This window comes from Ostrea edulis, chromosome 4 (assembly GCF_947568905.1).
Source record: "Ostrea edulis chromosome 4, xbOstEdul1.1, whole genome shotgun sequence".
Classification (NCBI taxonomy): domain Eukaryota; kingdom Metazoa; phylum Mollusca; class Bivalvia; order Ostreida; family Ostreidae; genus Ostrea; species Ostrea edulis.
The window spans coordinates 15,243,985-15,268,984 of NC_079167.1; the positions used below are offsets into that span (position 1 = coordinate 15,243,985).

General features: G+C 37.7%; 3 protein-coding genes across 4 annotated transcripts in view; 2 read left to right on the top strand and 1 right to left on the bottom strand.

Moving 5' to 3' along the window:
- The window catches only part of LOC130054007 (probable thiopurine S-methyltransferase), a 14,911-nt gene extending 10,139 nt beyond the window's left edge, over nucleotides 1-4,772 (bottom strand). Inside the window, exons 1-4 of one of the 2 annotated variants that reach the window (XM_056162047.1) lie at nucleotides 4,648-4,772; nucleotides 3,839-3,953; nucleotides 3,499-3,591; nucleotides 1,128-1,257 (exon numbers count right to left, since the gene is read on the bottom strand). In XM_056162047.1, the coding sequence (XP_056018022.1) occupies nucleotides 1,128-1,257; nucleotides 3,499-3,591; nucleotides 3,839-3,933 (318 nt within the window). In that variant the 5' untranslated portion in view covers nucleotides 3,934-3,953; nucleotides 4,648-4,772. The remainder of the gene's footprint in view (nucleotides 1-1,127; nucleotides 1,258-3,498; nucleotides 3,592-3,838; nucleotides 3,954-4,647) is intronic. The other variant, XM_056162048.1, reaches the window with a different exon arrangement.
- Nucleotides 4,465-8,325, top strand: LOC130054008 (acyl-coenzyme A thioesterase 13-like). The gene is made up of 4 exons (XM_056162049.1): nucleotides 4,465-4,828; nucleotides 5,321-5,505; nucleotides 6,893-7,041; nucleotides 7,416-8,325. The coding sequence occupies exons 1-4, from the start codon at nucleotides 4,724-4,726 to the stop codon at nucleotides 7,433-7,435; spliced, it is 459 nt and encodes a 152-aa protein (XP_056018024.1). The 5' UTR covers nucleotides 4,465-4,723; the 3' UTR covers nucleotides 7,436-8,325.
- Nucleotides 8,326-14,381: 6,056 nt separating this feature from the next.
- LOC125671574 (cubilin-like) overlaps nucleotides 14,382-25,000 on the top strand; it is a 14,191-nt gene continuing 3,572 nt past the window's right edge. The window contains exons 1-10 of the mRNA XM_048907364.2: nucleotides 14,382-14,501; nucleotides 16,796-16,982; nucleotides 18,644-18,831; nucleotides 19,195-19,356; nucleotides 20,796-21,067; nucleotides 21,171-21,273; nucleotides 21,405-21,530; nucleotides 22,605-23,027; nucleotides 23,165-23,346; nucleotides 23,447-23,663. Coding sequence (XP_048763321.2) covers nucleotides 14,435-14,501; nucleotides 16,796-16,982; nucleotides 18,644-18,831; nucleotides 19,195-19,356; nucleotides 20,796-21,067; nucleotides 21,171-21,273; nucleotides 21,405-21,530; nucleotides 22,605-23,027; nucleotides 23,165-23,346; nucleotides 23,447-23,663 — 1,927 coding nt within the window. The 5' untranslated portion in view covers nucleotides 14,382-14,434. The remainder of the gene's footprint in view (nucleotides 14,502-16,795; nucleotides 16,983-18,643; nucleotides 18,832-19,194; nucleotides 19,357-20,795; nucleotides 21,068-21,170; nucleotides 21,274-21,404; nucleotides 21,531-22,604; nucleotides 23,028-23,164; nucleotides 23,347-23,446; nucleotides 23,664-25,000) is intronic.

Below are 25,000 nucleotides of genomic sequence, written 5' to 3' on the forward strand. Positions count from 1 at the left end.
GTGTGGCCCCATCCAACCCCCAGGGGCCATGATTTGAACAAACTTGAATCTGCACTATGTCAGAAAGTTTTCATGTAAAAATCAGCTTTTCTGGCTTAGTGGTTCTTGAGAAGAAGATTTTAAAAGTTTTTCCCTATATATTTGTGTGTAAAACTTTGATCCACCCCTTGGGGCCCCATCTTATCCCCGGGGGCCATGATTTGAACAAACTTGAATCTGCACTATGTCAGAAAGTTTTCATGTAAAAATCAGCTTTTCTGGCTCAGTGGTTCTTGAGAAGAAGATTTTTAAAGATTTTTCCTATATATTTGTATGTAAAACTTTGATCCCCTATTGTGGCCCCATCCAACCCCAGGGGGCCCATGATTTGAACAAACTTGAATTTGCATTATGTCAGGAAGCTTTCATGTAAATCTCAGCTTTTCTGGCTTAGTGGTTCTTGAGAAGAAGATTTTTAAAGTTTTTCCCTATATATTTGTATGTAAAACTTTGATCCCCCCTTGTGGCCCCATCCTACCACCGGGGGCCATGATTTGAACAAACTTGAATCTGCAATATGTCAGGAAGCTTTCAGGTAAATTTCAGCTCTTCTGGCCCAGTGGTTCTTGAGAAGAAGATTTTTAAATGACCCCACCCTATTTTTGCATTTTTGTGATTATCTCCTCTTTGAAAGGGACATGGCCCTTCATTTGAACAAACTTGAAAGCCCTTCACCCAAGGATGCTTTTGGCCAAGTTAGGTTGAAATTGGTCCAGTCGTTCTGGAGAAGAAGTCGAAAGTGTGAAAAGTTTACAGACAGACGGACAGACAGACAGACGGACGCCGGACAAAATGTGATCAGAATAGCTCACTTGAACCTTCGGTTCAGGTGAGCTAAAAATGGAAAACTAAAATTTTAAAAATTTTCAGCTCAAATCGTGTTCATGCCCAGGTTAAAATTTGTGGTACTTCACCAACGGATAGTAACATCCTTATGAATGAAAATTCTTTGGATGGAAAGTAAAACAAATAACAAACTCTCTTTTTACACTGAGAGGTATCATCCTGTCCAATATTTTAAGACTAACCAAATAATCAAATCATAATAAGACTCAGTCTAAACATTTCAGTCTATTGCATATACTTACAGTGAATAGAGAACCTTCAATATTTTGCAGATCTGAGACAGTGTACTTTATGGACTGTTCCTCAAAGAACTCCTCCAGGGCACTTCTCACGCATTCAACCCCGATAATAGTATGTCCCTCTTCCCATAAGCTAATTAACAAAAAACAAGGTATAAAACTAATACAGTTAAGAATGACTAATTCATTTTAGTTCAGTTTGTATATTACATATTTGCATAAAGTAGACACACATTCAAGGAAATACACAGACCCTGTAGTGTACTGCTACCACAAATGAACTGTTCCATTTCAACACCAAAACGCACTGTTGGAACCATTCATGTTCCCTGGTTGGAACATTCCTAATATGATGTTCAACCCTCCCTCCAATACATATAGAGATTTCATCAGCTTTAGGTGAAGTGCCACAAAGTTTGACCTATACATGGTGTTCAAAGCCGTAGCAGTGAGTGATTTCTCTAGAGCCAACATGTACCCCCATGTTTTTCAGGACATATCCGAAAGACCCATGACTTTCATTCCTTAAGCCGGGTGCTTGGCGGAGGACCAGTCACTACCTATGTCGATCGAATTAGGTTTGACAAGGCACCTAGGTCGAAAATCAAACCAGAGACCTTCTGATTGTGAGCCTATTGCACTAAGAACTAGGCTACTAATTACATACTTAGTATATCATTTTATGAAATATCTTTACATCAATACATTTCTAATCAAATTGGAATTGTTCTAAGAGACAAATATTGTATAATTATGTACTATTAATTAAATCAAGAAATAATACAAAGCAATTAAAATAATACCCCCTTCTCATTTTAGGCGAATTTTATCAAATCATCAATAATCTGAAGTTACTTCATATATTTTTGCTCCCCATTTTATTTTGTAAGTGATGAATGATCAACATAAGTATTCAGAGTTGAAAGAACTCAAATCATATACAAAATTACTTCAAACTGGTTGAAAATTATGATAGTATTCAACTTACTATATTTCTGTAATTACTAAACGGATAATTATTTGGCAAAACTGATGACCTGTCTTATCTAAAAAGGTGTCAATTTAATAAAAAAAAATTAAACCTCCAATGGCCTCGGGATATTTTTAGTCATTTATCTATCTTACAAATAAAAGAGTTGTTTTGTATATCAGTGTAATCTATGCCAATGCCTGAACTAATTCCTGTATCACTTTGTATACAGACAGTCAGTATAATCTGCATGGGCACATGGCTTGGTTGAACTCTGCTTTACATGGTAGGGCAGAATTTGACCCTTCATGGGCCTACTTCTTCGATCCAAAATGATAATATGATATGAACTCTTTACCAAAAATTAGGTCAATGATATAAAGAATTATAATTCATTTGAAAAACTGAGGCTTTTGTGTTCCTAAGGTTTTGAAAGTCAGACACTCGATATCCCATTGTGGCTCAATCCTGAACTTGGGGAGGGGGCATAATTTGAATACACTCAAAAAGTGTTGAAAAGTTTTTCTACAATCATTCTCCACATTCCTTTGTAAACAAAATAAAACAATGATTATCCATAAAGTATGTGCATGTACTGTGTATGTGTATAAAAAGAGGGTGTCAACATATTGAAATCGTCAGGTTTTTCACAGAGCTATAAAAATATGTCCTCAACGAAAACTCAAATCAAATTTGAAATCGAGGCCGAACCTTTCATTCTCATTTTGACTAAAATCGTCCCATACTTGACCCAAACCGTTTGTTCTCTATCTTTAATTATTCCGTTTTTGATAAGAAGCATTCAGTTCTTGTCAAGAACTTTTCCGTTTCAACCATAATTCAGTGTTTGTTCTGGTAATCAAAAGCGCTCGTTCTCTAACCGTTTACTATTTATTCACAGTTTCTCTGGTGTAGTAGTACGGTTTAGGGTCTGAATATATAGAAAATTATTTTAAAAACAATAACTGAAAACAATAAACATAGAAGGAGGCCAGTAACATAAGGAATTTCATTTCAGAAACATAATCATTTGAAATTTCATACTCTGTTGTGTATGGTAACAGTTCTACTCAATTTGTTTGTTTGTTTTTGATGTTTTCCGCCACACTCAACAATTTTTCAGTTATCTGGTGGCGCCCAGTTTTTGTTGGTGGAAGAGAGAACCCAGATACAATGTACCTGGGAAGAGACCACTGACCTTCCAAAAGTAAACTGGGAAACTTTCTCACTTACCAGTGCGAGCGGGATTCGAACCCGCGCCGACCACAGGTGAAAGGCCGTGTGATTTTGAGCGCGATGCTCTAACCACTCGGACACAGAGTTCTACTCCATAAACTCAGTCTGTCTATCAGGTCTTTGAAATATCATTAACATTTGACTTTACAACCATTACTCATTCATTACCATTTCATATCTAAAGATTTTCCACACAGTGGAAAGAAAATCTTGATATTGTGTCTGCCATTGATCAGTTTATCATAGTGCTTCTCTAGTAACCTGTCAAATGAATATAATCCAATACAGTAACAGCTCACAAGACAGGTAGATCATTACACGTTCATTGTAGTACATGTTTAAAATACGGATTTCACTGTAAAGTCATTACATCATTCCTATGTGAAGTTTTCACCAGAAACTAAAAACATGCATGCTTATACAATATCATATAAATTTTATCCAAGTACATTCTTTGCATTTAGTTATTCAATTACATATCTCAAACAATCAAAAGTCTATAACTTACTTATCCATATGAGATCTATGGAAACCAATTTTTCGTTTGTCCCATTTTTCCTCCCAATATTTAGGTGATACTTTGGTGAACTGAGGCTCACTCATGGTCAAAATTAGAAATTTCTCTGAATAATGCAAATGCAACATCATGTGTATTGTAACTACGAGGGTCATTCAAAAAATACATAGACCTTTGTCATAACTTTTTTTTTCTGAATGTCATATTACATCCAAAATTGGTAGACATAATCAGAGTTATGTAACTGCTTGTGTAACTTTTTTGGTCATGTAGCCAATATCTTTATTCTCAGACTAAAAACATATGTCATATCACTGATATCAGTGAATGTCAGGGTGTTTTTTATGTTATAGCTGAATGTACACTACCTTAGATAGAATGTTCTATCGTTAAAGTGATAATGTCCTACACTTTGACCCTGTTGTCCCGAGACTGACATATAGACTTTAGATATTATTCAAACATAAATTCATGTTTAGGAAAATGATGAAAGCGGGATGCTCTAGATATCTTTCCAGAAGGGCAAATTTCCAAATTTATTTCTATTTCGAAAAGCATTTGTGACTTCAAAATTATTACGAAGGTAGTCTGAAGCTATATATCCATATTTTACACTTAACGGCTTCCGTAGATAAACAATCGCCCAAAACTGAAGGTAACTCATTTCAGGATGACGTTCTTTCTCAGGTTTATAACAGTTTAGATCCAGTTGGAGCATTGTATGTTATCTAAAGTTACCCGGACGACTTACTGACAAAGAAATGAAGTGATTTTCTTTAACATAGTTAGTAAATTCTTACCCCGAAAAGTTCCGTGCAACACGCGCACAGTATCGAACAAGAACGACAACTCTAGTCAATAAAACCCCATACTCTAATGGCAACAGAGGACATTGACAAAGAAGAAAGACTGAGGTTTGCTAAGGAGGTTGTTCATGGAAGAGTACTTCGTGATAAAAGATTTGAAAACATCATACAGAAGGTGGGTGTGCTGCTGTACCTTATTCCGATCTGATTTATGACCCCCGTAATTATATAATGTATCGTTTAGAATAGACTTTCCGTTTTTCACGATCTAAAGTTGAGGTTAAAATAAAATAAAATAGTTTTTAATATTCATCAGCGTTACTGAATCAGTTTTAACTAGGCCTAATAATTTGTGATTATATTTGGTACTGAAACAATTTTAAGTAATATATCATGATTACATGCAACGAAGTAATTCGGCTTTCGGATGTGAAATATAAAACTAAGACTCTGATAAAATTCTACAATTTATGACACATGCACATTGTACACAGTCGCAAAGCCATTAAATACAGCATTTAATGTAATTTTATTTAATTATCTATATAAAACCATAACAAGATATATACAGTTAACATTTTAAAATAGTGGATCGAAAGTAACATATCAGGAGAATTATTTGGGAGTGGGGGTGTATGAAATGCTGACTTTTATATTAATACTTCAGATCGTCGTTGTGGATGGTGGCGATGGCAACATGACGTGTGAGTTTGAGGTGACAGAGGAACACAGAAACAGTAATGGGACTCTTCACGGGGGTATGATGTCCTTATTAGTGGACGCGGTCACATCGTGGGCTCTTCACACAAAAGTTCGGGACAGAAACAGTGCCAGCATTGAACTAACATTACGGTGAGATTCCATTATCCTACATTATTATCAGACAGAATTTCGTATAAAATGGAAATCATGCATGAAATGCGTACATCATTCAAAAGTATTTTAATTTTAAAGAATGCAACATCGAAATAAAAAAAAAAAGGCATAGCTTATCGCAATTTGATCGTAATCGACGTGCACAAAATTATACTTTAGAAAAATAGTAATTGGGGGTAAAATTGAAAGAAAGTGGCTGGAAATGCACTTTGATTTGGTGTAAACTACATTTATTTAGAATAACAGTCGTACATGTTCATGTATAGTACACTTGCACATAGAATCGGAAACAATTTAGTAACTGATATTCACCCTAATTTGATATTGAATGCATGTGATAAAGTAAAAAGTAACATTATGTGATGAGGTAACATTAATGAAATACATTTTCTGAACAACAGGGGGAAAGTGAATATGAAATGGAATCAAATGGGGGGTGGGGGTGGGGGGGGGGGTGAAATGAAGAAATCATATTCGTATTGGAACATCGATGCTTAAATTATGAATTGATGTAATGCACTAAAGATATACTGATTTCCTACGTACAGGTTTTTGTCAGTTTTAGCAATATTTCGTGAGACTGTGTAGTTTGAGATTGTCGTACGTTTGTCACAGGAGCAATTAAGATTTATCTACAGTATTTCCGGGGGAGATGACAAGAGTTTAGAACGCCGCATTCCAATCCCAGTGTAGTGTGTAGGACTTGCTATTTACGAGAACCGGAGTACAAAAATGGTGGAATATGACTAATGATGAGATCTCCATGGAAACATTTAAAGTTTTGACAGGTTTTTGTTGTATAGAAGGGATGGCGTGTTCCGGTTTGACTGTAAATGGAAAGAGGGAATTTTGATAATGCGATGTTCGGCATTGTATGCAGGTCTCTTGAAGTCTTTTTGTTTGGTCATTTTCATGAAAGAGAATGATTTTGTGGTTACGTCGTCTGCAGCTCAGTGATTCCCATTCCAGTTCCCCCTGTAAGAGTTTAGAAGTGCTTGCTAGTTTGGTGGCTCCCGTTACAATACGGGTTGGGTTGTTGATGGGTTCGACTTAATTCGCAAGAGAGCTAGATAACATCCCAAATAATATTTTAAAATACACTAGTAATGGTCTAACATGGAAGAGGCACCCGATCTAGATATATATATAACTCTTAACACTTTCTTGAAATATTTCGACCGTGTTACCGGTTTTCTTTAGTCGTGTAGTACTTTTGTGTATGTAGTCTTGTGTTACGTTGCTATGACAGATAAACACGACTGAAGAAGACCGGTATCACTGTCGAAATATTTCAAGAAAGTGTTTAGAGGTTGTTTTCTTAAAATTTTATCCGAAAAAAGAGACTATGTTTATCTTATTTAAGCTTCCTTAAACCTCCAAGAGTAGGAGACACGGTCGTCATAGACGCAAAGACGGTGAAGTGTGGTCGCCGCGTGGCATTCCTCTCGGCGGAAATCCGGTCTAATAATGGTGACTTGTTAGCGCAGGGATATCACACAAAGCTTATTATGGGTAAGATTGATTGATTGATTGATTGTATGTTGTTTAACGTCTCTCTCGAGAATATTTCACTCTTATGGAGACGTCACCACTGCCAGTGAAGGGCTGCAAAATTTAGGCCTATGCTCTGCGCTTATGGTCATTGAGCAGGGAGGGATCTTTATCGTGCCACACCTGCTGTGTCACGGGACCTCGGTTTTTGTGGTCTCATCCGAAGGACCGCTCCATTTTGTCGCCTCTTACGACAAGCAAGGGGGTACTGAGGATATATTCTAACCCGGATCCCCACGGGACTCTTATGGGTAAGAGTGCAGAGTGGTATTTCAATAGATATCGATAAATTGATGATTCTCAAAATTGACAAAATGTTTCTTTTCTTTTTATAGAACCTGGATCCAAACTTTGATCATAGAGAAATACAATTACGTACATATCGCATGGTGGTAATTTGCTGATATGCCTCTGCAGAACTTCAAACTTTTCCCTTAATTTATTTGTAATTTCCATAATACAAATTGTGTAGATATACATGTATATATATTAGAGGGATTTCAAAACTATATGCAGTGGATTTTTATTTTATTTTCTATACACACCCAGTCACACACTTTTCATACGTAACTGTAATTTGTGCAGTGTGTGTGTAGGGGGGGGGGGGGGGGGGGGGGGCAACACAACCGTGAGAGCATCTTCTGCGTATGATAAATTTTTAAATCAAGACAGGTTACTGACAAATAAGTTGATGTTACAGAGGTTTCAAGAATTCCCTTAAAGGCAGCATTTTGCAAATTCTGTGGTCGTTGGGATGATCTTGTTTGCAAATACAAGCTATCACTGCGTTGAATGCTATCTGATGTGTTTCATTACTAATTGCTACGCCGATCTTTGAAATTGATTTATACTATGGATTACTCTGTTTACCTGGTCAAGAGATAGGGCTCACGGGCGGTCAACAGGGGGTTCTTACTCATCGTAGGCACTTGACCCTATCTCTAATATGTTCGGGGGTCCGTGTTTGCCCTTTTCTCAATTTTGTATTTTTATAGGATTTTTAAGATTGATCACTGTTCGTTATCTTCACTTGAAATAGGTTACAAAGCATTTGATAATATTCTACAAATGGGTTCATACACGTTTTTCCACACATTCCATTAAATTTTAAAAATATAACAGTTTAGAGTTGTAAATCGATGTACATTTTTCAATGTTGTATTTCATTTTCAGATGGTTTATCAAGCCTAAAATATATGATGTTTCACATTGTGATGAGCAATCAAAAATACATAATATAATGAAGTTTATATTCATATTGTCTTTTGTAAAAAGTACTTCATCCAAAATGATATCTTTAACAATAAAAACCAGTCCTTTTAGAAGTTATTCTGCAACTATGCATATTCCAATTTCTTCATTAGAGAATATGTCTTTACAGCTTCCAAACACATGTTGAATAGTTTCAGTTTCCTTTTCACAAAAGTTATGAAAGTTAGATGATTATTGCCTTCTTATTCTACTATTTTACTACATGTACTTTGGATCTTTTTTTTTTTAAATGTTAAACACAAATCATTTATAGTTGTATAAGCATACATATAAATCCTACAGCAATTCTTAATCGAAATGTAGAGTTACCTTACATTCTTCTGGACAGTGGCTATAATACCGACCTCTTCACAGAACATTTATCCTGGGGGGAGGGGCTTTTTTTTTAAATGCATGTATTATCATATACCTGTTATGAGATTAATTAAAACTTTGAGTAATTATTAATTAACTTCTGATATTTCTCTTGGTTTTTTTGTTTTTTTGTTTTTTTTTTTAGAATACATGTATTAACATATACCTGGTATGAGATTAAGTAAAAATTTGAGTAATTATTTACAAACTTCTGATATTTGTTGATTTTTTTTTTTATCTATCTTTATATTGACTACAGCATCACACTAACATATTCTGGCTACTATTTGGTTCCAGCAAGTCAGGGGTCGTGTATATTGTATGATACTTTGCGAAAACTCTATATCAGGTAGTATATCACAAATGTTTGTACGTGGATACACAAAACATGTTTAAAAGCAACTGCAATAATTCTTGATGTCAGTCACAGTCCAGCTATGTTTCTTATGCAAGATGGCGCCGTATTCTCTTCTTTGACGAGTTAAGTTTTACGACGTCGCTGTGAACGTTATACTGATAACTGAATGATGGAATGCGACAGGTTTGGTGGAAGTAAAGCTATGATGTGGGGCGGGATCTGTAATGGCCGCAAAACAGTTTGGCCATCATTGAAGACGATTTGACAGTTCATCGGCACATTGACACTCTTTTGCAAGTCGTCGTACTGCTGTTTGTCCGCCAGCAGTTTAGTTTACTTCACTCAAAATAAACACAGCTTTCATAAAGATACAAAATCTCTAGAAGTTCAAAAAGAAAGAAATACAGCATAACTTAAAATCTTCAGCAAAACAAAATTCAGTGGGATGTGGCGCATCGTGCAATGACCTATCTTTACCAACACAATTACCTTGGCCCCCATACAGTCCCAATCTCTTGCCAGAAGAGCATGTGTGGGACGTGTTGATTGACGCATTCGAACACGCCCAATTCTAACAGAATCTACCTGCTTTGCATCAGGTACATCTGGATGTGGGTAGGACATCCCCACGGCACAAATAAACCGTGTAACGAACTCTATGCATCGTGGAATTCAAGCAGCAACAAATGCTAACGGGGGCATATTCGGTATTGAAGTAGACTACCACTTCTTTAGCCTTTACATACTTTGCCAAAGTGATGATGGCTAATTCAAACCCATTGTGTTGTCCAATAGAATCGATGTTGATCTTCTATTATTAGTTGTGAAAATTTCCTTGGTGCGTATGTATTATAAATATTAAGTGCCTTATATGTTCCAGACCAAATGCTTAGATAGTGCAAGAGATCGCGTAAAGCATTGGTATAAAAATCGTGAATCATAACTTGCAAACAATGAACATTGCATATCAAAAATCATTCTATTAAGGAAGTTCGCTCCCAGGTTTTGAGCACAATCACTCAATATTTTATAAGCATGTAGGTATTCGCAGGATACTGGTGTTGTATATTAGCCTTTCCCCTTCGCCATCCACCCCCATCCACCCCGGAGAAATTGCTATATAGTAGATCTAACCCTACGGAAATGTGGCTATATATATGTAGTAGGATTTCCCCCATTTTATAGTCAGATGACCCCCGGAAAACCTACTATATAGTAGAACCCCAAACCCCCTCTTTTCATTCCGGTTACGTTTTCGGCGGACCATTCCCAAACATATTCTTTCCATTCTGAAATCAACAATTTTCTGGCAATTTATTTCATACTAATTGGGTATGATAATTCAGAATGAATCTATATTTCCGGAAATTGTACGTCTTTTGCGGTTTCGCTTGTATTTGGTTTACGTCACAACTGTGAGTACTGCCATTTTTTGTTAGCGTTTTTAAGTAACTAGCTAATGCGCCCATTTTTTGTTGATTGTGAGCAATTTGTGCATTACATTACGAAATGGCAGACAGGAACCGTAGGCCGAATGCGGGCTCAAAATGTAAGGAATAATGAAAACATTGAGAGAGAACGACTCGTTCTCCACGCTATTACGAGCACCCGATTTCATGGAACCACCACGTGCAGCCACAACTGGAACAGGGATCTGTGACACCAAAGGTCATTTCGGATCTTGAACTAAAGTGCCGTGAACTCGAGCATCAACTGCAAACACAGATATGGGGAACTGCAGCGACAGTTGGAAACCCAGTCACGGAGTTCGCAGACAACAGCCGACCACGTGCTTACCACAGCACTGTCCCCACAACCCCAACCAACCCTGACCCTCCAGTTTCAACAATAATGTCACAAACAAGAGGTACTGTGAACAATGCTCACTAAGAATACCCCCCGCTTACCCCAATCTCCCAAAGGGTGTTGGTAATAGGTATAAACTACCTCTTTTCTGAGTGTAAAAAACAAATGGCATGACAAACCGAACTATATTGCTACTTCGATGTCCAGTGCGCGTGACCTTTGACCTTTTGACCCCAAAATCGATAGGGAACATCTTCATCCCATGGGTAGTCCATATGTTTGATATGGTGACTGTAGGTGGAAAGGATAACGCTTTAGAGCCCGGAAACCATATTGCTACTTCGATGTCCAGTGCACTTGACCTTTGACCCCAAAATCGATAGGGAACATCTTCATCCCATGGGTAGTCCATATGTATGATATGGTGACTGTAGGTGGAAAGAATAACACTTTAGAGCCCGGAAACCATATTGCTACTTCGATGTCCAGTGCGCTTGACCTTTGACTCCAAAATCGATAGGGAACATCTTCATCCCATGGGTAGTCCATATATATGATATGGTGACGGTAGGTGGAAAGGATAATGCTTTAGAGCCCGGAAACCATTGCGTCTACAGACGGACGGACGGACAGACAGACGGGCAACCCGATTCCAGTATACCCCCCCCCCACAACTTGTTGCGGGGGGTATAAAAATGAAAGAAAAATGCAACATTTTATATGGACAGGGGCTAGAGACCTTGATGAATCCAAAACGATTAATTGACATAAGCTGCGATGTAAAACCAAACGTGGGGGACAAAAATATTTCATTAGGGGACGTAACTATTGAACAATGGGGCTTTGCAAGGCGAGATAATTCAGGAGCTTGGTTTCTGGAGAGGCAACGCATATCTGTGGTGTTTATGGCCGGTTGCGTATCTTGGATTTGCCAAGCGGATTGTTAGGCCGTTTTTGTCACACTGATTTTGACTACGGATAACTACGTTTACCTGATCAAGATATAGGGCTCACGGCGGTTGTGACCGGTCGACAGGGGATGCTTATTCCTCCTAGGCACCTGATCCCACCTCTGGTATATCCAGGGGTTCGTGTTTGCCCAACTCTCTATTTTGTATTGTTTATAGGAGTTATGAGATTGATCACTGTTCATTATCTTCACGTTTCATCACAAGATATTGAATATACATCACGAAATTATCGAATATACATCACAAGGTTACTGAATATACATCCCAAGATTATCAAATATACATCACAAGATCACCGAATATACATCACAATATTACCGAAAATACAATATACATCACAATATTACCGAATATACTTCACAAGGTTACCGAATATACAATATACATCATAAGATATTTATCGAATACAACGTTTTACACGCCATATACATTTGTATGAATTATATGAAACGGTGGATTTCCGTTCTCTCTGTAATTTCTGTTTCCCTTATTCATGAGCCTTTTGATTTTACAAAATGCTGACCTCATAATATTATTGCATACAATATTTTCATTCCACGGTTTAGCAACACTCGTCAGTTGGGGGAAGTAACTAGACGTTTAAACGTTCACCCTTGCACGATAAGCCGATTGACACAACGTCATCAATAAATAACCAGTTCGACCATTTGTGACAAAACAACGTCAATATACGTTCATAAGACAACGTCACTTGCGGAAAAGGTTCACGGCTGCCGCGACGACGGCGAGGAAAACAACCGAACGCCATGGTAGGGCAATTTACCGTAGAACAGTTTCTCGAATATTGATTTATTGTATAATGTTTTAACTTTCCTCTCGAGAATTTTTACTCATATGAAGACGTCACCATTGCCTGTGAAGGGCTGCAAAATATAGACCTATGATCGGCGCTTAAGACATTCGAGCAGGGAAAGATCTTTATCGTGCTACACCTGTTGTGACACGGGTTCTCGGTTTTTTGCGGTCTCATCCGTTTAGTTGCCTCTTACGACAAGTAAGGGGTACTGAGGACCTATTTTGACCCGAATCCCCACGGGACTCGAATATTGAAAGGTCATGGATCAACGCCAAAATTGGACATGGGTCTTGTTTTCTGGGGGATCAAGATTCAACGTCAGTAATGGGGACGGCAGAATTTACCGACGTGTGCATGAACGCTACGTGGACAATTGTGTGCTTGAACGAGACAGATTTGGCGGAGGTAGCGTCATGATTTGGGGCGCGATTAACACAAATGTCCGCGCCCCATTGTTTATTTTGCACGGAAACTTAACTGCTCGGCGATATATAAACGACGTTCTGCAGTCTGCGTTGGCACCATTGATGCAGCAGTGTAGACAAGGCAACATATTAGTTTTTCAGCAGGACAATGCGCGCGCACACACTACTAGATTGACACGGAATTTTCTTCTTAGAAATGGCATCAATGTCCTTGATTGGTCCGCTATGTCCCTAGACCTTAATCCGATTGAACACGTTTGGGACGAGCTTGGTAGACATACGTGCGCAGCCACCAGCCTTAGCCACAGAATCCACAAGAACTGGGAAGGGCTTTGTTCGAAGAGTGGCAAAAAATCATTATAAAGAACCACTTGGATCATTTGTCAGTCAATGGAACGTCGCTTGAGCGCCGTCATAAACACTAATGATGGACATATTAGTTAACCAAAACCATAATTTTTGCCAACCTCTTCCGCCTTTGACATTATTTGTAGCCTCTCAAGAAATAGCAATGGCATTTTAAATTGATGGATATAAAACTTTGTTTATCAAATCTTATCTACCAGAAATATGATGTTTTAAATTAATGAAATAAGTAAGACAAAAAGTTACGCAGTGTTACGTTTTTAAAGTCCCTCAGTATATCATATATTTGTTACTAAACCTTATCCAGTTGATTCTTTTGTGCCAATTCAAATATAGAAAGGGTTGGGAAAGAACTACATTTTGTGACGGAAGGATTATTGTATCAAAAGCAATAAATCTGCATGTTTATACCATTTCTATTTCATCTAAAATATTGTAATATTTATCCCACTAAACATTTATTTCAATTTTGCAATTTGTAATACATAGATTAGAGACTTGACACTAACTCAAATGTTGTATATACATGAATATGTGCGATGTATTTTCCCAAACAGAGCACCGATTCTTAAAAACGTCTATATTGATTAACTCGCAATTTCTTACGAAATAGTTTCTTGGCCAATGATTTGATTTATACGTCGTATTTTTAAATTTCATCTTAAAATTTTGAGTCGAGACATTGCAACTTACGTGCAATTTTTAAAACTGACATTACCCATATACTGTTCTTTTATACTCAAAATTTCTATTTGATGACTGTTTTGATTACACTGAATTGACCGCACTTAATTGACTTTAGGTGTGGATAAACATGGTCAATGTACCAACACAGATGCGTCAATGAAATTGGGATGGAAACAAGTCTTCATAAACTCATTTCGAAATGGTCACGAATTTCCTATATATTATTATGGTCGAACCAACGTTCTTATCATGTGCAGTCATCTTGATAAGAACATAAATCAGTCCTTTACCGTTTACCATGGCAGAGACGGCGGATGTTCTGAAGATTTTGTATTTTCTGATTCTTCCCGCTGTAATATATTCCGGTAAGAATATCATATTTTCTGTGTTGATCATTTCTTGTCGACTGTTTTACGGTTATCCATCTCAGTAATTGTTAGATAATCCATTCTCGACCCAGGTTGTAATAGATTGGTCTCACTGGACTTGCTAACCTTTCTCTCTGACAGTATTCCAGTACCCTTGACAAGTCCATGATAGGCTTAATTATACTTCATGTGTGTTTCCTGTACCTTCACTGCGTTCCACGATCATTTTAATTTTACCGTCATCATCACCTCTGTTAGAATAAGTTCTTGAACTGAAGGTCTCAACGTGAAATTAACCACTGGAAAGTTCAGAAATACATTACAAGGTTTTAATTTTTCATAAAAATCGCATCTAGAGAGACTTGATTACCCATACAAAATGTAGATTATTTGACCTTTTGTGGCAAGAACTGGAACATTTCACCTGCGTTTTACTCTTCGTGCCAAGAAGGAAGCATATCATGAGTAGGTTAGACTGATAAGTATTACATAATGGCAGACTTTCGACTATGTTTGGTTGATAAAGAAGATTGACCTCACCTATGTTCAAGAAGCATATCGACGACGTTTTATCTATCAACAATGATCATTTTCATTCATGTGTCGATTCCTAGTGAACTCGAAATAAAAGACACCACAGAGTCCACATCTCCTTCGTACTTGGATATGTTTTTAGCATAGATGCTAACGGTAAACTAACAACTCCACTTTATGACAAACGGGATAATATCAGCTTTTTCATCGTCAACTTCCCATATTTATGTAGCAATATTCCACTATCACCTGCGTATGGTGGTCGCTCAACTGATTCGATACGCAGGAGCTTGTCCAGTGTATGATCAGTTTTCAAATCGAGGCAGGCTACTGAAAAACAAGCTGCAGGGGTTTCATTTAAATTCAGCATTTTGCAAATCATACGGTCGTTATAACAGTCTTATTCATCAATACAACCTGTCATTGGGTCAAATGCTGTCTGACGTGTTTCATACCGATTGTTAGACCTTCTTTATACCCTGATTTGACTATGGATTACTGTTTATCTGATCGAGATTAATAAAAATCCTTCATTAATACGAGTCCCACACGAGTAAATAACGAAGGATTATTTTTCTCACATTACCCACAGTTTAGTGCATTAATCGAGGAGCTTTGAGAAAATTCAAAATTATGAAATTCTTCATTTGAACTTCAATGCAAAAACTAATTAGACAGGCAGAAAGAGCATACCCCCCCCCCCCCCCCCCAAAAAAAAACCCAACAACTAGCAAACCCAAGGTTGTCCACCAGAAAGCTATATCAAATTGAAAAAAGAAAACAATACTTATAGGTTATAGACTTTGTATGGGAAAATATGACGATTGAGATTTTTGGCGCGTAAACGGACCGAGCTTGCGAGGTCCGTCCGCGACAAAAAAGGAGGTCGTCATATTTCCCATACAAAGTATATAACCATTTTATTATATACTTTCAATTTCATTTAGAAACTAACAATAATTTTATTCTTAACAATAACTTTATCTGTTTAACTGAGTAAAAGATGAAAAACACGAAAAATTTCAAATTTAACGGCGTAGAAATTTGATTGTGACGTAATGTTTGCGAGCCGGAATGTTTTAAAGAAAACTTTTAAAGAAAAAAGAAGAGATGAAATTGAAAGTATATAATAAAAAACATTTACTTCACTGTGTAACGTAAATCATAGAAAATATATGACGTCACAATCAATGACGTCGCAGCAGTGTGAGACAGAAAATTCTCACATGGGTAAAGTCGATCTCACACTGAAGATAATGTGAGAAATAGGGCTCATGGTGGGTTTGACCAGTTGACAGGGTATGCTTACTCCTCCTAGGCATCTGATCCCACCTCTGATATATCTAGGGGTTCGTGATGGCCAAATTCTTAATTTTGTATTCCTTATAGGAATTATGAGATTGACCACTGTTCGCTATCTTCACCTTTTCGTATCGACAATATGTTTCAAAATCAAAATGTCGCACAGTTCAATTAAGTTGATAAATATGAATAAATGACTAAGGAAATACAAAATATATATTTAAGAGAAAATGATAAAGAATATCTCTTCATGAATTTACGAAAATCATATTTTCTTTCCGGGGAAAATTAATGAAAGTACAGTGTACAGCATATTATGCATGTATCGAATCATATATAGTTTTGGCCATTTTTTTTAAAAAATGATGATGTTTCTCTACATCTTTGTATGGTATGCGACCCGACAATTCACTAAAATCTCCTCCGCGACTATACTGTTGAGATGATTTATTTAGATACTGGGGTTTCTCACGGTTGTGGAGGACATGGTTACTTGACATCCAATAATGGTCTGATACACAGCCAGAACCAGGGCTCACAGAAGTACCAAAATAACGCGGATTGCTCGTGGCGGATCCACGCTCCAGTGGGAAAGGTTATCAGACTGACGTCGACCAGGTTCAACGTAGAGCCCGATTCCTCGTAAGTTTCTCTCTCTCTCTCTTTCTCTCTCTCTCTCTCTCTCTCTCTCTCTCTCTCTCTCTCTTTCTGGTTTGTGAGCTAGAATTATGAAACATCATTGCGTCATGTCTTTCTCTATGAGAAGAGATGACCTGAACAGTGTTATGAATATACCCCAAAAGACTTTGACATTGTTCATTTAATCTTTGGATGACCAGGACAGATATACGAAGTACAAATAAACGTTGGATCAAGTGTAACCTCTAATGTTTTATAGATACGTTATACAAGAAACCTTATAGACGCAAATTTAAAATTCGGCTGCAACTATTTTGTATAGATCTATCAAAAGTATGTAAAGCACAGGCACTTGTTTCTGTAAAAAACTTGTACTAAACGACCTCTGTATACTTTTATTAAAAGTATACAGAGGTCGTAAGTGTTTTACAGAAACAAGTGCCTGTGATGTAAAGTGAAAAATTGAAGATAACGTCGTGGGTATCACTTATGTCATTAGAAACACATTTAAAAAACAAAACGTACTTGTATCTTACTGGAACATGCAATGGAACATCTCACTGGAACACGAACCTTGAACACGTTCTCACTGGAACACGAACTTTGAACATGTTCTCACTAGAACAAGAATCTTGAACATGTTCTCACTGGAACACGAACTTTGAACATGTTCTCACTAGAACACGAACCTTGAACACGTTCTCACTGGAACACGTACTACCTTGTCGTTCAACTTGTTCTTTTAGGGGAAGAATATTTTTAAAATATATGTATCAAAATATATGAACCGGTTGCGGTAGCTTAGGTGTAGAGTGTTCGTTTCTTAATCGGGAGGTCAAGAGTTCGAGCCCCGATTGTGTCAATCATAAGACGTAAATATAAGTAGTGACTGTTCCCTCGCCAAACGCTTAGCATTGAATTACAAGTGAGAATCAGCAGTCTTTCGAATATGACATTAATGACGGAGGTTACGTGTTGCGGCAGTTGCTGACACGATAAAGAACTCTCACTGCTACAGCCCTGAGCGCTAAGCATACAATGTAGGTCTAAATTTGTGGTCTCAGTATGAGTAAATAATTCTCGACGGGACGTAAAACAAAGAACCAACAACCTTGACCTTTTTTTAATGTGGAAAGGATGTGCAGACGTAAACAACGTTGTTTTTTTTAGAATACCTTTTTTGATGTTTAGTTACTCGTATTATTCACATACGAACAAATATTTCAAACAGTACAAAGGTGCATAATTTCCCAGAAGAGAGATGTGTACTATTTGTTTCCATTTATACACAATGCATGATAATGTAAATGCTTGTCTTAAATTCTCTTTTTGGGGGTGGGGGGGTGGGGTGGGGGTGGAGTTAATCCTATGAAAACTAAAGATATTTTCAGTAAGATATTTGTCATATGCTTCACAACCATACAGCATAACCAGTTCAACCGTGATCAAGAATAAACAAAAAATGATGATCAGTGAAAGAGAACAAAGTTCAGGCTTGAAGAGTTAGTGTGAACAATTGAAGTAATGCGTACAATGTCGTTTCGCTTGATATTGGGTGTTTAAAGATAGCGATATCTGCGTGCAACGGCAGTTACATTGCTCGAAACTGAATCAGTTGATCTGCACTTTCAAGCATGGAATAACTGCTTTATATGACATTTCAGGTGCAGTTACGACTATTTGAATGTATATGATGGGTCGAATACGGGGGCAAAGCTAATGGGAAGTTTTTGCGGACAGAGACATCTAAATCTTGTTTCATCCGGACAAAACATGTTCCTAGAATTCATAACGGACGACAGCGATGTGTTCAGAGGGTTCGAGCTATCTTACAGATTTGTCCAGCGATCTGGTAAGAGGCAAATAATAGTTCGACATGATAGAAAGTAATTATGATACATGGGACCGGTATGGACCTTCAGTCGAGGTCCAAAGTCTTTCTGATATCAACAAATTATTTCTAGTACATGTATGTCAAATAGTGCAAGTGGATGCAGTGGTTTCCCAAATCTTTGTAACAGGATATTATTTTCTACTAAGAATTGTGTGCTTTCTATCCTCCAGCCTCGATGAGCATGGATGGTTTTATTTATCAGAAGGTTTTATCTATAGTGCTATAAGTTCAATCCACATTTCTTGATGAATTTGGTAAAATTCTGAACTTTTTATTTTCCTTGGTATAATCATTTAGTGAATAGCAGGTCGATTTTCATAGATAGCTGTGGTGGTCAAGATTTCCAATGTCAGAACCACAAGTGCGTGGACTACTCATGGTTGTGTGATGGCGATAACGATTGTGGTGACGGAAGCGATGAAGCCACGTGCATTACCACCCCTACGTTTTCTGGATCAGGCACGGTTCATCCAATTTCCTCTGGTAAGAAATGCATGCAAAGAACATCGAAAATACTCGTAAATTCATTCGTATTTCTGCTGCCGTCGTCGATTCTGATACATGTATGATGGCACATCAACCTTTCATTCTTTAAACAATGATGTGGGTTTTTTTGTTCATTATTGGGGAAATTACCATCGCAAGCATGGTAGGAAAAAGTAAAAAACCAAAACATGCTGTTTAAATGCCGGGGACTGCCATCGCCTTCAGTAATCAAAACAACACAACCACATTGTATTGTTTACACATTGTACATACAACAACATCTGAAGTACAGCGCGTTGTGAGTCAATAATATACACATTTACAACCATGTTACGTACAGTGAGAACATTTAATCGAACAACAAAAACAGGTGGTAACATTTTCATACGCCTGTCGCCATCGTCGCCAGGGCCGTAACTGCCGATGAGGCAGACGAGGCAACTGCCTCGTCTGATTTTTTGGCAAAAAAGAAAATAAAATTATATAAATGTTATATTATAGGATATATGTTTAAAATGAAGACAAGCACCTTTGTCTTTGACACCATATTACGATTCTTTACATAGTACAAATGAAACACAAACATGATAAATTGGGATTTAAAAAGTGTCATTTTCAGTCGTAAAGTCAATCGGCGGCCCCCAATCCCCTGCCTCCCCTGATTTAGAACCCTACTTACGGCCCTGGTCGCAAGCCACGCCTATTGTTTCCATTAAGACTAGTACATTTTTAACTTCAATCATGATAACTGCCATTCCAATTCCTTTCAAATTTGATATGAAGCATCTTTAAGACAAGGAACACATAAATTGTAAATTTCAGGACACCTGTACCCCCGGGGCCTTAGGGGCGGGGCAAAAACTGCCCAAATTTAAACCAATTTTCAAAACTCTTCTTTACAACTGCATATCTTTAAGAAAAACTAAATGCATAGCGATATAGAGCAGGAAGGCCTCTACCAAAATTGTAAATTTCATGTTCCCCGGGGTAGAGGTTCTGACTCCAGGGCGGGGCCAAACTCTGTATATATATGGTATATGCACAAAACATGTTTAGAAGGAGTAGCAGTTCTTTATCAAAATTGCAACTTTGATGATCCTAGGGGGTAAGCGTTTGGTTTCAGGGTGAAGCCAATATTATTTTAGTGATTATTGTCTTTATGGTTTCAAGGACTTCTTTAAGTTTGATGATGCAGTATAACAACTAAATGCGTATTTAGAAAAAAGCAGAAAAGTATGTAAAAAAAATAAATAAAACGACATAGAAATACTTTAGATCAGAGAATTGAGACCTGTTGATTTGTTCTAATGTTTCGGTAGTCGACACGTGGTCCACTGCCAACTCCTAAATACGTATCTTTATTTATAAATAACAAACTTAGTTTTCGTAAGATGTCTAGAGATCATCTTGTTAAGATGTAAATATATCAAACTTAGGTCTGTGCCAGACAGATGAGTTTTCGTGCCCAGACCACACGTGTATTCCTCAAAGATGGCGATGTGACGGTGACAATGATTGTGGAGATAGTAGTGATGAGCAAAATTGTGGAATTTCAACTGTATCTACCATTCCACCAGCTCTCTCGTCCGGATGCGGAAGTCCAAGCAGACAGACTGGCATGCTGGGAAGTTTCCATAGTCTAAATTATCCATCACAATATGATATGAACATGAATTGTCGATGGGAGATCAACGTCCCAACCGGCATGGTGAGTTACAATGCCTTCCACCCCCACCCCCCCCCCCCCTTTTCTGTATAGTTACGCGTGGTTTCATGAGAAAAAAAAATGAGATTCATTTCGATTTATTTAGCATATCAAACTGATTTTCGCGGACAAGTTTGGAATAGAAGACAGTGAGAACTGCAATTATGATAGAGTCACGATCTATAATGGAAACCAAAACAATCTAATCGGTAAGTATCCGTCTGGGTTTTTTTTTTGGGGGGGGGGGGTTGAGGGGTTGTGTATGTATGATTTTTTCTACATTTCACCTTGCATACCACTTTTTTATTTGCGTACTTTTGGATTCGTCGTTTTGTTAAAGGAAGGTACTGTGGTTCAAGTCACCCTGACACAATGGTTTTGTCCAGTAATCACGTCGTTGTGAATTTTATCAGTGATGGCAGCAACGAGGAACTAGGGTTTCTCATACACTGGTCAGCAACAAATGGTAAGAATAAAACACTCACATAGCACTGGTATGTACCGTAATCAGTATAAGAATTCTACTTCAGTTGTTTTATTTGAAGAGCCGATTGAAAGTTATAGTGATTTTTTTATACACATGGATGTGATACATGTACAACGTAATCGTGGAATTACATGTACATGGTAAATTTTGAAATTGAAGGGGCACTAATGTGAGATTTAGGTGAGGAGAGGGGTTCAATAGATTTTGAAGGGAAGATCTTAAGTTCCTTAAATTGCATTAAACGTTCGTTTGGAGTGTTCTTGGCAAGATAACTAGTTTTAGTTTTGAACAGGTAAACTTTCCATTCGTTTCCCCAGTTTTAAACTGGTTTTAAATTAAGACCGGTTTACTTTTTTGTTTTATCCCAAACTTGAGTTAGTTATCTCCGAGTCAGTTTATGGCGTTGAATGCTTATAAACAACACGGCATCCATGTTATCGCTCACGTTGAAGTGGTCCACATAAAAGTCGCTATACACAATTACCATGTATTTTTGTTAAGTTGCCACCGCTTAATCAGTCGTTATATAAAAGACCATTACGCAATCCACTATAAATAAAACATCCAATGAAATCACTGCATCTTGTTATGGTGTACATGGATACAAATGACGCGATCTCATACAACACGCGCAATTGTAATATTTACACCACTAATTATATTTATTGATAGCAGATCAAGTTTGGAAACCTTTTTGCTTAAGACAATATTGCTTAAACGATTGAAATAGCCATAATTGTAGGTATCAATACACGTGGTTTTATTTGAGTATCTCGCTTCGCGTTGTTATGAATAGAATGGTTCCCACTCTTCATTGTGGAAACAATCAGTAGGAGCCCAACTTTTTGATAGTCACTGATGTCAAGGATTAGTGCGATGTAACGAATCCATAACCCTTGACTTGTGAAGATGACTAGGGGACGGTTCCATGTTTACCCCATGCATGTTCCTATGACCTGATTTCTTTGATTTTACAAGTACACTGTACTGTACATGTAATCGTACTCATACAATCCACGATCTAATACACATAGTCATGTGATCTTACTGTAGAATCTGTATTGATCCCCGGAGATTCTCACACCACACCGGCACCGTCCGGGATGAATTGCACCAGAGACATCTACATCAACGATAGCATGACCGCTGGAACCATTTCCTCTCCGAACTTCGGTGTCGGACTCCAGTATCCGCCAAACTCCAGATGTGTATGGCGATTTTTTGTGCCTTTTGGTTACGTCGTACACTTGGCATATACACAGTTTGGCGTCGAGAGTGGTCGATCGTGCCCATTTGATTCTGTAACTGTGTTCGATGGACAATCTTCAACAGGAAGAATGATCGCTAAAAATTGCGGAAACACACGCCCCGCCCCAGTTGTATCCAAGACAAACGCCATGTTTGTCAGCTTTGTTTCTGATGGGACAACCCAAGACGTAGGCTTCAGAGCCACGTATACTGCTGTGAAAGTCAATGGTAAAAATGCTTTTTTAAAAGTAGCGAAACATCAGCTTGAGTAATTTAGATTCGATATAACCCTAAATTCAAAATTAAAGTTTATATTCTGGAATTGGACTGGAACTATTAAACACGCGTTGTTCTGCTTTCATTAGTATCAACACAAACTTTCACCACGGACCACGCCTGTCATGGAAGTACACCAGTTGTCCTCAATAGTACCACAGGCATAATCTATTCCGAGGGGTTTACTTTGGGAATTAACTATCCCGATAATATCAACTGTAGATGGCATATCAAAGCGCCAGCAGATAAAGTCATAACCCTCCAATTTAATGTAAGAACTCACAGCCTCAAGAGTTTATATCCAAAAATTTCTGTTTCGATTAAGTCTTACTGGGTTACTACATTATAACTTGCCTCCTTTATTATTGCAGTCATTTTACTTGGAAAGAGATCGCACCTGTCAATATGATAACCTGCAGGTGCTAGATGGACCGCTTGCCAGTTCCCCGCTCATTGGAAAGTACTGTGGAATTAATTACCCACAAAAAGTGACCTCCACCACCACGGACCTTTACCTTAAATTACACAGTGACGAAAGCGAGAATGATATTGGATTCAACATAACATATACAATACATGATCCGATTCGTAAGTTGTTTATATAGAGCGATTTTGACCATCATTCAAGGTGTCACCTGTGTCTTGTGGAAATAGAATGACGTCAAAAATGTAATCTGGTACGATGATGACCGACAAAAACGTGTCAGCATATGATAAAATATTTATAAAGATTTAGATGAATAGGTCTCTATCCAAAAATATTTTTTTTCAAAACAAAATAATTCTTTTTGAGATGTATTGTGTTCTTTTCATGGAAAAGAAATTACATTGGTTTTGTTATTTCAGTAAACACACACTTACTTATAAGTACGTCAATAAGTTTGTTTCCTAGAATTTCAATCAGCACGCGCTCAATGGTACTTTTGAAGATTTGAACTAGCTCATATCTGCATTTTCTTAGTAATGTATTGATGTACACAAAAAGTCACATGTTCGTCCTTCTGTTTATTTAACGACGATTAACTAACAAGTTCTACAACTTATAATGGTGTTCTCATCGGCTCGGATACCTGCGCGAAGTGGTTATTGATGCAAGAGGAAACTGAAACACTCGAACGAATTCACGTGTCCGAGTGGGCGACCACACCACCCTTTCATGCAAACACTGCCAATCCCGAGGATCGAACTCAGTTCCAATCAAATTCGGTTTGCAGTGGTGAGAAGCGAGTGTGTTAATGATTACGCTACCCAGACACCCACAATGAACGGTTAGCCTGTAAATGTGCAGTTAACCAGACACCCACAATGAACGGTTAGCCTGTAAATGTGCAGTTAACCAGACACCCACAATGAACGGTTAGCCTGTAAATGTGCAGTTAACCAGACACCCACAATGAACGGTTAGCCTGTAAATGTGCAGTTAACCAGACACCCACAATGAACGGTTAGCCTGTAAATGTGCAGTTAACCAGACACCCACAATGAACGGTTAGTCTGTAAATGTGCAGTTAACCAGACACCCACAATGAACGGTTAGCCTGTAAATGTGCAGTTAGGCTTTGAATGCTGCAGCTGACCTATTTTCTGAATCAGTGGTCATTGTGACCAAATTGGGATAGTTAAATTTTGGTCCGAATTGTCACTTAACCCGTACTTGTTTCGAATTGTCTGGATACTCAAAGGAATGATGACTTACACATCACTTAATTGATTCGTAGAATGTCTGTTCCGTTTTGCTATTTTACATCGGTATCCATCCGTTTGGCAATGTTGACCATTCCTATTGCAAAGATGACCATTCAATTTGTATTTGAATCTGTTTTATTTCATTTTGTTATTTATTGTTCATTTTGCACAGACGTTTTATTTTACCCATTTTGACACCCATAAGACAGAAGCTGTATATTTTATAGCAACGACACTAG